We start from the raw sequence: 12246 nt of genomic DNA on the forward strand, positions 1-12246 counted from the left end.
CACTGATAAAATTGGAATTCATCCGTTACTAAATATCCGGTTTTGGCCGGATATTAAAAACCTATTACTTAGTACTCCACCATTCATAGGAATTAGTATCTCTTTTAAGTGTTGGACACTGCAGATAATAATCAAGTTCAACCACAATAGAACTTTTTTTTTATACAACTTTATTTATCATTAGCAACCTCATTGTAACAATCCCAATACGATATATCAAATCTCTTGTTGCAGTTTCGTCTAGTTTCCTTCTCTTCGCTTGTAATTCATCATCATATTCATTACTAACAAAACTGTCGCTGCTATCACTTTCGATTATTAATTAAGGTATCCTCTTCTTAATGCAAAAAGCCGTTTTGAAAAATCACTTTCAGTTCTCGAGAAATAATTATTTGAAATGATCGACAATTTTTCGAATTTTGCAATTTTCGCCGATTAAGTTTTAAAAATTCGTATAACATATAGTACTTGGAATATGAGTATGAAAATTTCCCAAAATATTAACAAAAGTGTGCTCTTTCCATTGAACCAGCACGTTTTGAAAAATAACTTTTAGTTTTTGAGAAAACAATATTCGAAGTTTTGATAAAATTTTCGATGTTGCAATTTTCATCGATAATTTTCAAAATTCGCTATAAAATTAATTTCTTGAAGGATCCTTGTGGAAATATCACTAATTATTAATTAAAGCATCCTCTTTTTAATGCAAAAAGGCCGTTTTGTAAAATCACTTTTAGTTTTTGAGAAATAAATTTTTGAAATGATCGACAATTTTTTCGAATTTTGCAATTTTCGCCGATTAAGTTTTAAAAATTCGTATAAAATCCAGTTCTTGAAATATGAGTATGAAAATTTCCCAAAGTGTTAATAAAAGTGGCCTCTTTCCAAAGAACAACCCCGTTTTGAAAAACAACTTTTGGTTTTTGAGAAAACAATATTTGAAGTTTTGATAAAATTTTCGTTGTTGCAAGTTTCATTGATAATTTTCAAAATTTATTAATTTCTTGAAGGATCCTTGTGGAAATATCGCCAATTATTAATTAAAGTGTCCTCTTTTTAATGCAACAAGCCGTTATGAAAAATCACTTTCAGTTCTTGAGAAATAAATTTTGGAAATGATCCAAAATTTTTTCGAATTTTTCAATTTTCGCCGATTAAATTTTAAAAATTCGTATAAAATTCATTTCTTGGAATATAAGTATGAAAATTTCTCAGAGTGTTAATAAACGTGTTCTCTTTCCAATAAACCAACCCGTTTTGAAAAGTAACTTTTAGTTTTTGAGAAAACAATATTTGAAGTTTTGATAAAATTTTCGATGTTGCAATTTTCATCGATAATTTTAAAAATTCGCTATAAAATTAATTTCTTGAAGCATCCTTGTGGAAATATCACCAATTATTAATTAAAGCGTCCTCTTTTTAATGCAAAAAGGCCGTTTTGTAAAATCACTTTTAGTTTTTGAGAAATAAATTTTTGAAATAATCGACAATTTTTTCGAATTTTACAATTTTCGCCGATTAAGTTTTAAAAATTTGTATAAAATCCAGTTCTTGGAATATGACTTAGAAAATTTCCCAAAGTGTTAATAAGAGTGGCCTCTTTCCAATGAACCAACACGTTTTGAAAAATAACTTTTAGTTTTTGAGAAAACAATATTCGAAGTTTTGATAAAATTTTCGATGTTGCAATTTTCATCGATAATTTTCAAATTTCGCTATAAAATTAATTTCTTGAAGGATCCTTGTGGAAATATCACCAATTATTAATTAAAGCATCCACTTTTGAATGCAAAAAGACCGTTTTGTAAAATCACTTTTAGTTTTTGAGAAATAAATTTTTGAAATGATCGACAATTTTTTCGAATTTTGCAATTTTCGCCGATTAAGTTTTAAAAATTCGTATAAAATCTAGTTCTTGAAATATGAGTATGAAAATTTTCCAAAGTGTTAATAAAAGTGGCCTCTTTCCAAAGAACAAACCCGTTTTGAAAAATAACTTTTGGTTTTTGAGGAAACAATATTTGAAGTTTTGATAAAATTTATGATGTTGCAATTTTCATCGATAATTTTCAAAATTCGCTATAAAATTAATTTCTTGAAGGATCCTTGTGGAAATATCACCAATTATTAATTAAGGCATACTCTTTTTAATGCAAACAGGCCATTTTATAAAATCAGTTTTAGTTTTTGAGAAATAAATTTTTGAAATGATCGACAATTTTTTCGAATTTTGCCGATTAAATTTAAAAAATTCATATAAAATCCACTTTTTGGAATATGAGTATGAAAATTTCCCAAAGTGTTAATAAGAGTATCCTCTTTCCAATGAACCAATCCGTTTTGAAAAGTAACTTTTAGTTTTTGAAAAAACAATATTTGAAGTTTTGATAAAATTTTCGATGTTGCAATTTTCATCGATAATTTTCAAAATTCGCTATAAAATTAATTTCTTGAAGGATCCTTGTGGAAATATCACCAATTATTAATTAAAGTATCGTCTTTTTAATGCAACAAGCCGTTATGAAAAATCACTTTCAGTTCTTGAGAAATAAATTTTGGAAATGATCGACAATTTTTTCGAATTTTGCCGATTAAATTTAAAAAATTCATATATAATCCATTTTTTGGAATATGAGTATGAAAATTTTCCAAAGTGTTAATAAGAGTATCCTCTTTCCAATGAACCAACACGTTTTGAAAAATAACTTTTAGTTTTTGATAAAATAATATTTGAAGTTTTGATAAAATTTTCGATGTTGCAATTTTCGTCGATAACTTTCAAAATTCGCTATAAAATTAATTTCTTGAAGGATCCTTGTGGAAATATCGCCAATTATTAATTAAAGTATCCTCTTCTTAGAGTTGCTTCGTTAGTTAAATCAACATCAAAAAAGTTCATTTTGTATCAGCTTTCTTATTAATTTCATTTTTATTCAAATATCGCAATAATGTGGCAATGTAGGGTGATACCCTTTCAAAAATGTACCAGAAATTATAACCATAATGGCCGGATAGATATACCGGAAAACCGGATATCTGGCCGAAGGGGATGCCGAATATCCGGTATCCGGCTTTTCGCAAAATCACATCATCAGCTTGGAAAAGAAAATCAGATAGCTTATGCTTTATCCCGGTTGCCAACACGAGATCAAGACATGGACACTTATTAAATTTACGAATAATGTTAACGTCAAAAGAAATAAGTAAATCTGTATTTAAAGATGAAAGTTTAAAACGTATAATACCTTTTATAAAGAAACTACTGGCCAGGCAAGAAAACATTATCACCGGATCTGATACCATATTATGAAAAAAGAGAAGAGTTATCTTATGAAGAAAATTTGATACTGAAACGCCATCAAAAAGCAATATTAGACATGCTGCACGAAGAACATCCTGGCACAACTGCAATGTAATCCCTCGCAAGATTACATGTTTACTTGCCTAAAATGGACGACCAAAAGATTCATGGATTGTGTCACCGCTGCCATGGTTCCGACTACATCTTAATTTTGCCGGACCTTTCGAAAGGTCTATGTGGTTGATAGTGGTGGATACATATACGAAATGGTTGGAAATAGTAAAGATGACAAAGACTACTACTGTGACAACATTAGTGCTCTAATAGCTGTAATAGACAACGGACCCCAACTGGTATCCGAAGAGTTTGAGAATTTCTGCTCTTTCTAAGGAATAAAACATGTGAGACAACACCACACCATCCACCAACAAATAGATTGGCAGAAAGAATAGTGAGGACTTTCAAAGAAGGACTGAAAAGTAGTGTTAAGAATGAAGAGTTAAATATCCGACTGCAGAAATTTTTAATATCTTTACGAAATACGCCTAGACGGTCAACAAGAAAATCACCGTTTGAATTGATGTTTGGCCGTAATATGAGAACCATGATCGATCAACTTAAACCGGATGTTCACTGAAAAATTGACTAGGAATAGCTCAGACAACAGGAAGAATTTAATAAAAGGAATGCTAAAGAGAAATCCTTTGTAATAAATGAAAATAAGTTTGGGTAAATAATCCAATATCTGACGGAGCCACTCCTGGACACATAACCGACAGAGCAGGACCATATTTATACGTAGTTGACATAAATGGAACGAACATGGGGATCAAATGAGACATCGATTTTCAGATGATAAAAATACACCAGTTGAAATGGGTAATGTTATAATCACTGAAGAATTAACAATACCAAAATCAGACCCCGAAACAAGACATTAAAATCAGAAGAAATCCAACCAGGCAGAGACAACTACCTAGTCATTACCAAGATTATGAGATGAGTTGATTCAAATAGGTAGTGTGTTTAGGATTTTATTTTAGTAGGGAGGAAAATTTCTTCTTCTTGTCTTATTGGCAATCTAACGGTAGCAGGCGTGGGAAGACGTAATAGTATGCTGTTAGTATCAACAAAAGATTTCTCCGATTTTTTCTTCTCTAACCGTCAATGTATATCATCCACCAGACAAATCAGCATGATGACAGATACCAGAGATTAAACAGTGAGTAATAGTGTAGCTTTAAACCACGGAGCTGATACTTCCCAATGCTCTACTCAATTTCTAAACTTAATGAAACGTTGTTGCGCCAGAACCATGGTCATGATTCTAGTGGACTACGAACTATTCTAATATTACTCGTATAGGAAAGAACATCATGTCCTTCTTCCAATGTTTGCATTATGTTAGCGAGGAACGCAAAATTCTTTCAAATAGTTTTGCTCCTTTTAAAACTTTGAACTATCCATGGGTAATGTTCCAGATATAAAAGTCAACACTTTCCCTGACGAATCAATGCACTATGTTGCGTACAGTAAAGACTGGACAACCTTTATCACAATTTTTCCTCTACTGTGTCTATATCTTTTCTGTTCAAATACTGGCCCATCAGGTATTATTCTTGCCATTATAAGTTTCTTGTAATGCTTTTGGATTGCTTTCATAGCGTTCTTGTATGTTTGCTTACATTTATGAATGTAAATATTAAAAACCACTGTTAAATCTACTTAACAGTGATTTTTTAAGACTCTGTACAGGTTCTCTGGGCAATTGATTTTCAATATTCCGAAGACTCTTGAGCACCATACGTTGTCAAAAAAAACGGCTGGTACATATTTGCAGTGAGAATTCTTCAATCGATTTTTCTTTTTGGTATACAAATTGTCTTGCAAGTATTATATAGACCAATACAGCTGTTTTCCAAGCGCAGGTTCCATTTCGTAAATTGAACCAGTTATTAATACTAATAATGTTTTAATAAAATAATGTATCATCATAAATAAATTCTTGGAAAGGAATGAAAGAAGTTGCACACGTGAAAACGTGCACCAAGAGGATAGTTAAATAGTTGTTTACTCGAATCGATGTCCTTAACATTTCGAACGCCATCAGTGGAGATCCTGGAACGAATCCAATTCGCACTTAATTTATTCGTGACATCGTCAGATTTATTTAGTACACGGAAAAAGTGTACCCGACGAAAAGAGTAACATATTTTCTCGATTACGAGGTGATAATGATGCGAAAGAAAGTTTATTTAAAGGCTTCCGAAACAAGTACTAATTTGAATATCACTTTTTAACGAAGAAAGAAATATCGTTATCTTTTTCCTCTATTTTTATCTACTATATTGTATCATTGTTTATTTTGAATGAATTTTTATTTAGGTGTGTACCCCTTCTACGTTTTATTAGATGTTATAATTCCTGGTTGGCTCTATGGGTTGATGATGAATCGAATGTCTGGGTGTAGTTGTCAGATTGGATCCGACCATGAATCGGCGTCGTTTTGACGATCCCACCACCATCCGTCTCGATACAAAGGACAACGGACGTATGGAAACGACACGATATAAAGCCGGGACGACATTGGCACAGATGACCCTTAAATTGAATAGTTTTTCGAGCACCCGGACGCTATTCGAAAAAGAATTCCGAGTCACGACTTAATCGGGTCCGATCATGGACTTGTTTGTCGCTCGGTCTCAACTTTGACATTAGGCTGGGCCTCCGAAGGTTGACATTTGTACGGCGTAAATCACGGCCCCCACCACAGAAAATCCGATTTTTTTCAAGTACCCATTTTTGAGTGCAATACTACTATCAGACGTCCGCGATCGAACGAACTCCGTGTTCTCTTTCCTGAATTCGTATTTTTTATCGACAAAAAGAAGCCCGAAACAAGAAAGTGTTGTCACGTGGACGACGAAATTAGTAGTGTAACCCCAAAGTAGTAAGTTCGTGTAGTAAAAAAGAAGCAACCCCCTTTCCAAGATGCCTTTCAATGTTATGATACAGCTTTGCCGCGTAACACGCGCGAGCAAGCTTTTCCAAAGAAACTTTTACCTGCCTTTATTGAAACCCCTTTCGCCAAAAGATGCACTCCGAAGACATATCATCACCGGAAAAAACCTACTGGGACAAAGAATCGAGCATTACATCCCCGTTTTGGAAGAGTACTCGGCAAGGATACAAAGAAGAAAATATATGGTCAAAGGACTGGGGAAAAAAAGACAACGAAAGAAGGCCTCGATGAAATATGTTATGCCGTTTTTTGATGAAGAAATGGAAGGTCACGCCGAACTTAGAGGTACAATCTCGAGAAAATCTAAAGGTAGAGGACAATGTTATACTTATTTTGTCCCCGATAAAAATTGCACATTGGTGATACCCCATCAATTTGAAAGGGCAATTCGAGACAAAGACATTCTTGACGTAGTTATGGCACAAAGAAGTGAAAAAATCGTAGTCAAATTAAAAAATGACAAAAAAGTTACATTACCCTTAGTCGCATACGACGGCAACGCTCCGTTTTATTCCGGAGAAGGTTGGACTAGAAAAGAAGTCGAGGAATACCATCACCACGGCAAAGAAACCATGTCTTTAGCGAAACTTTTTGAGGCCAAAGAGCAAGGTGTAGAAGAATGGGAACTGGAAATGATGAGACTCGCTAATAAAAGAAAGAAGAAACACAAAGGTGAAGGAACTCAAGATTGGAAGCAAATGATGGCTGCGGCCGCCGATAATATGGATTGGGACAAATTCGAGGAAGATTGTAAACAAATCGTCGACGAGGTAAAAGATCCTGTCGAAGACGAACCCATCGCCATGGAGGTCGACGACATGGCTAAAACCAAAAACGTCAATGAAAAACTTATGGCAGCCGGACCCGAAGTTTTAGAAAAACTCCCATTGATGGGTGAAATTCCAGAATGCGTTAAATTAATGCCCGACGGTAATTTCACCGAAATCGCCGAAGTTTCCGGCGTCACCTTAACATTAAACTCAAACGGAAAAGAACGTTTCGTCGCCGGCCAAATGGTAAAAGGCGAAGAAGGTGATATTTTCATGCCGGGTCAAACCATCCAAAACGAAGAGGGTAACTTCGAATACACCCCCGGTTTCACGATTATGATGGACGGCGAAGCAACATTATTACCCGGTTTGGTCATGGGCGATGACCCCAACAAACCAATGTTCTTACCGGGTGAATCAACAATCACAGAATCCGGCGAGCTTCAATTCACCGAAACCGAAGCCGATCGCGATCCAAATTACGTAACACCTCCTCCAGAACCCGAACCACAGCCGGACAATGAAGAGGAGGAAATCGAAGAAGAAGAGGAGGAAGAAGAACCGGTTAAACCACCTCCAAAACCAAGGCCGAAACCTCCAGAGTATAAAGTACCGAGGCGGGAAATTAAAGAACCCGAAGGTATTAAAAGAAGGGAAAAAGCCCCGAAGAAGAAATTGCCAGTTCCCGAGGCACCTCCACCCGAAGAAACGAAAGTAAAAGTACAAACTGAAACGAAAGTTTATGATATGTCGACGGTTCAACTTGAAAAAGACACGATAGAGCAAGAAAAAGAACGTGTTAAAAAATTAACAGAAAAGAAAAACGTCGAGGAAAGATCTATCAATATAAAACGAAGAGAAATTATTCAAAAAGCCAAACAATTATTAAAAGATATTCCACCGGCTAAATATGTTCCACTTGAACCAGTTAAAAAGAGTGAAAAGCTCGCAGAATGGGAACAAAGCATCAAAAAAGGAAACTTTTTCGAAGTCGATCACAAACGGTTTATCAACAAAGACCTTAAAAGGCACAGAAAAGTTAACTGGAAAGAACCGTTCGCTTTCCAAGAAGTTATTGAGTCCGTTGGTATTAATCGTACAAAAGTTTGGAGACCTGTTTATTAAAAAAATTTCGTAGATATTATTATTTTAATTAATTTAATTAATTAACTAATAATTTTTTTTTCTTTTGATACACACACACAATAACGAATACACAACCCCAATTAAACATTTCATTTCAAGACCATCTACTTTAAATCCGTTTAATTGTAAATAATATAAATGAAGAAAATCTATTTTGAACAAATAATAAATTCATTACCACCAATTGCTATGGTTGTTTTATTTTTGGTAGTGTGACCCTTTTAACTTTGAAAGAATCGGTTTATTGTTAGAACAAGGTGACCGGATGGTTCGATGGTTGCCAAAGGAAGCCAGACGACGGTGTTGCGTTATAGATTCTTGGAGATCGGACTAATCTATCCGTTCAAGAATGTACCTTTTGAAGAACGTTACCGTTGGGCAAATTGACAAGATTGTGTGGAACGAATCATTAAAAGTCTGGTTTAATGTCAAATTAGTCAAATGTTACTTGGAAATCTATTTCAAAATAATAACATTTATTCGGTGAATTCAAGTCAATATTTTTATAATTTAAACTATTTAATTTCTACAAATTATTGACGCTTAAAAATGTTTTAAAAATAAACTCTGTATTTCAAAAAACAAAACGTGCTTCGAATTTCCACAATTTTTTTCATCTCAAAAACTGTACGTGTTTATTTACATTACTTACTATTGTGAAACATCTTCTTTCATAAACAATTATGGAAAATAAGATGAGAAGATGCAGTTGTAGTGGTTGGGTGTCAAGCTTCATTTTACAATGGGCTAGGTTGACTTGTTATAGGGTTTCATTAGGAATTGAAGTCTTTGAGTTGCTTTGGGAATAAATTAGTTAGTTAGCTTTGAAGTTCGTTATTGTGTGGTTGAGTTGCTTTACGGTTAATTTTCCTTACTGTATTGTTTGGTTAGACTCCAAAATCATCTCAACCCAACCTCGTAATAAAGAAATGATACTATGGGTAGGATTAAGTTGCGTTTGCATATTTTGAGTTGCAATAGATAGGAGCTGGGTTAGCTTTTTATGTGGTTATCTTATTTTGAGTAAATATTGCCTTGTTTATAAATGGGTTATATTATCGTTGAGTTGCTTTGAAGATGAACTCATCCATCTACTTTGAAGTTAGATTGTTGTATGGTTGAGTCGCTGTGGGATTAGCTCAAGCCAGCAACGTCTCAAGTAAAAGTTTGCATTTAATGGGGTTGCAATGTTTTTGGGATTGCGCTTACTTTGTAGCTAAGATTGGGTTACCCTGAATTATAACTTGGTTACTTGGAGCTTTGTGATGCTTTAGTGTTGAATTACTGTGTAGTTATCTTGCTTTAGAGATATGTGTTCTTGCTTTGCCTGTATAAGTATATTAACTTATTGATGTGTCCAGTGGGTGTATTGGATTGAGTAAGTTTGTTATGAATCCAGTTTATTTTTGAGTTCTTAGGTTCGCTACTGTTGATTTTGGCTTATTATAGACTTAATTTAGTTTATACTTAAGTTGCATTGTATTACTTTATAGATAGGTTCCTTTGTGGTTGAGGCCTTTGGATAGGATTACTTTAAATCCTTGACTACTTCATATTAACGGAGTACGATTATGTAGGTCATCATAGGTCTGGTAGCACCCTTGTAGAGTTTGATCTTACAAGCAGGATCAAGCTTACTTCGTCTGTTGAGAATATCGTAAAAAACCGCCAACATCTGCATGCGTAAATTGTGATGGATTGTCTGTAGTGACACCTAAATTCTTAGTTTTGTGATGCCAGAAAATGACTCCGACGAAGGTTATAGTTTTCTTCGTCCAGTTCTTGAGAAAAATAATGTCGTGTTTTTCCCTGGGTGGATGTGTATTCTCCGATTTAAGTACTACGATTCCATCTTCCGTATGAGTTTTCTTTCGGTAGTAGGAGTTTAGATGCAATCAACTGATGCAGACGTAATCCGCGCATGTCGCCAAGTTCATATCACTCACGAAGATGTTGAATATTAAGAGAAAGAGTGCTGACCTTTGTATCATTCCTATTGTCATGGTCCTGATCGTAGGTCGGTGATGTTCAAATTTGGTTTGGAACGTTCTTTCCCGTAAGAACGACCAAACAATTTGTGCCATATGGGGTGGTATGCCAACCTGGTGTATCTTGAATACGACTTTATGTTACCACACCTTGTCGAATAGCTTGGATACTTCTAACAATACTGTTGCGGTTTTGTATTCTGAACAATTGAATTCTCGCAGGATGATGCCATGTTGCAGAATGTTCAGTTCCTCAATTTCCTCTGCCAATCGCAGCAAAGACCACACTTTATTTCATATTTAATGTTTAATAATAAATATCATCAGTCGAATATAAATTAATAATCATTCAAAATATTGTCGGACTATGTCTATACTTTAGACTACTTTAATCTATTAAATTAACCGCCGCGCCGTTGAATTTCCGAACTAAGCGTTTGAAAAGTTAATTTTCGGGGAATCCCAAGCACGTATACCTGTGGTATAACGTATAGGTTAATTGACAAAATGCAACTTATCAATGTGAACCAACTGTTCTGGATATCAAAAATTAATCATTGTCTTAATAAAATATCTAAAACAACTGGTTGCCATGGTTACGCATGGCTACTGCTATTTTTCTACCTCATATGAATGGAAAATCATAAAACTTTAAGGCAATTTTTCTCGAAAATTTTCTTATGCAACTAATATTAATTTTGGCTGTACCAAATTCCATTACCGTAATAAAAATGGGGGATCGCTATTTGAAAAATATAGGGATGACGTCATAACTACTTTAAATCCTTAGATCCGTTTCAGCGATTTTTCTCTAAACCGTTTTTAATTGTTTTAACGAATTTATCTATTACTTTTGTGAAGAACTGTATATAAGCACACATAAATTTGCTATAGCTCAAATGGTACAAGAACAGAATAGGCAGCTGGACTATCACTGATTTTACGTGCACCAAAACAAAAAAAAACAAAATATTAGAATGAGTAACAATTAAAATAAAAGAAAAATGTGCATAATTCTCATCGCATCCAAATAATAATAAAGAAATGTGATATAAAAATAAACGTTCACGCACTCCGAAAGCACAAACTCTCTGAACTGAGTCGCCAAGCTCGCACATCTAGCCATAACAGACATTGAATTCCATAAACGGGTTATTTGATAAGTGTAAGAATAACAAAATTTTCCAGGCCGATGAAATGGTATAGTCATTGTAAATCTATGTCTTCAGTATAAGTTGTGAACGTTTATCCTTAACCTTATTTTATTTACAAGATAAAGAGGTTTCCCTGAGTGAACAATCCTGTAAATTAGACATAAATATTGCGTAAGGAACCTTTGTCTGATACTCAACCATCTGCTAGGTAACAAAACAAGTGAAATATGGTCCCTACGCCGTAAACAAAACGTAAGCAAGAATTTTGAACTATCTGCACCCTCCGCTTGGATTCAGACGACAAACATGAACTATAGACTACACTACAATAATTGAAATTTGATAAAACAAGACTGTTACACAGCAAACGTCAGAGCCCAATCGACAAAACTTTACGGCATGAATACCAACGTTTCAAAGCACCATAAGCACGACCACACACAATGTTTACATGATTAGCAAAGTTCAATTGATCATCAACAATAACATTGACTCGAACACTATTAACAAACCAACCACCCCCTTTATAAATATAATACCTTGAGTCTTGTCAGAATTAATTTTCAAATCATGATTAGTGATTTCTGTGCACAAAGCAACCAACTCGTCAGTAATAATACGGCATGCCGAAGGGAGATCAGCTGGTTTAAAACTGTGATTTAATTGCGTAACATCTGCATAGATGGCAAGAACAATGCTTTAATTTAGAAAATAAGTTGCAAGTGTAAATAGTAAATAAAACTGATCCAAGAACAGACCCTTGTGGAACACCTGATGAACAAAATATAGGACTAGATATCACTGAATTCAACTTACGGACTGAATTCTATTAGAAAGTTATAATCAGTAATATAATATTAGATAG

The 12246-nt window shown here is 34.2% G+C and overlaps 1 protein-coding gene across 1 annotated transcript; it reads left to right on the plus strand.

The window, feature by feature from the left end:
* The first annotated feature begins 5884 nt into the window (after window positions 1-5884).
* LOC139430595 (triadin-like) lies at window positions 5885-8423 on the plus strand. Its single transcript, XM_071197772.1, has one exon. The coding sequence runs from the start codon at window positions 6293-6295 to the stop codon at window positions 8216-8218; it is 1926 nt and encodes a 641-aa protein (XP_071053873.1). The 5' UTR covers window positions 5885-6292; the 3' UTR covers window positions 8219-8423.
* Window positions 8424-12246: the final 3823 nt, after the last annotated feature.

The sequence above is a fragment of the Onthophagus taurus genome, chromosome 7 (genome assembly GCF_036711975.1).
Source record: "Onthophagus taurus isolate NC chromosome 7, IU_Otau_3.0, whole genome shotgun sequence".
Classification (NCBI taxonomy): domain Eukaryota; kingdom Metazoa; phylum Arthropoda; class Insecta; order Coleoptera; family Scarabaeidae; genus Onthophagus; species Onthophagus taurus.

Excerpts from the sequence above, each read along its gene's own strand:
- LOC139430595 (XM_071197772.1), top strand. The coding sequence starts at position 6,293 with ATGCCTTTCAATGTTATGATACAGCTTTGCCGCGTAACACGCGCGAGC.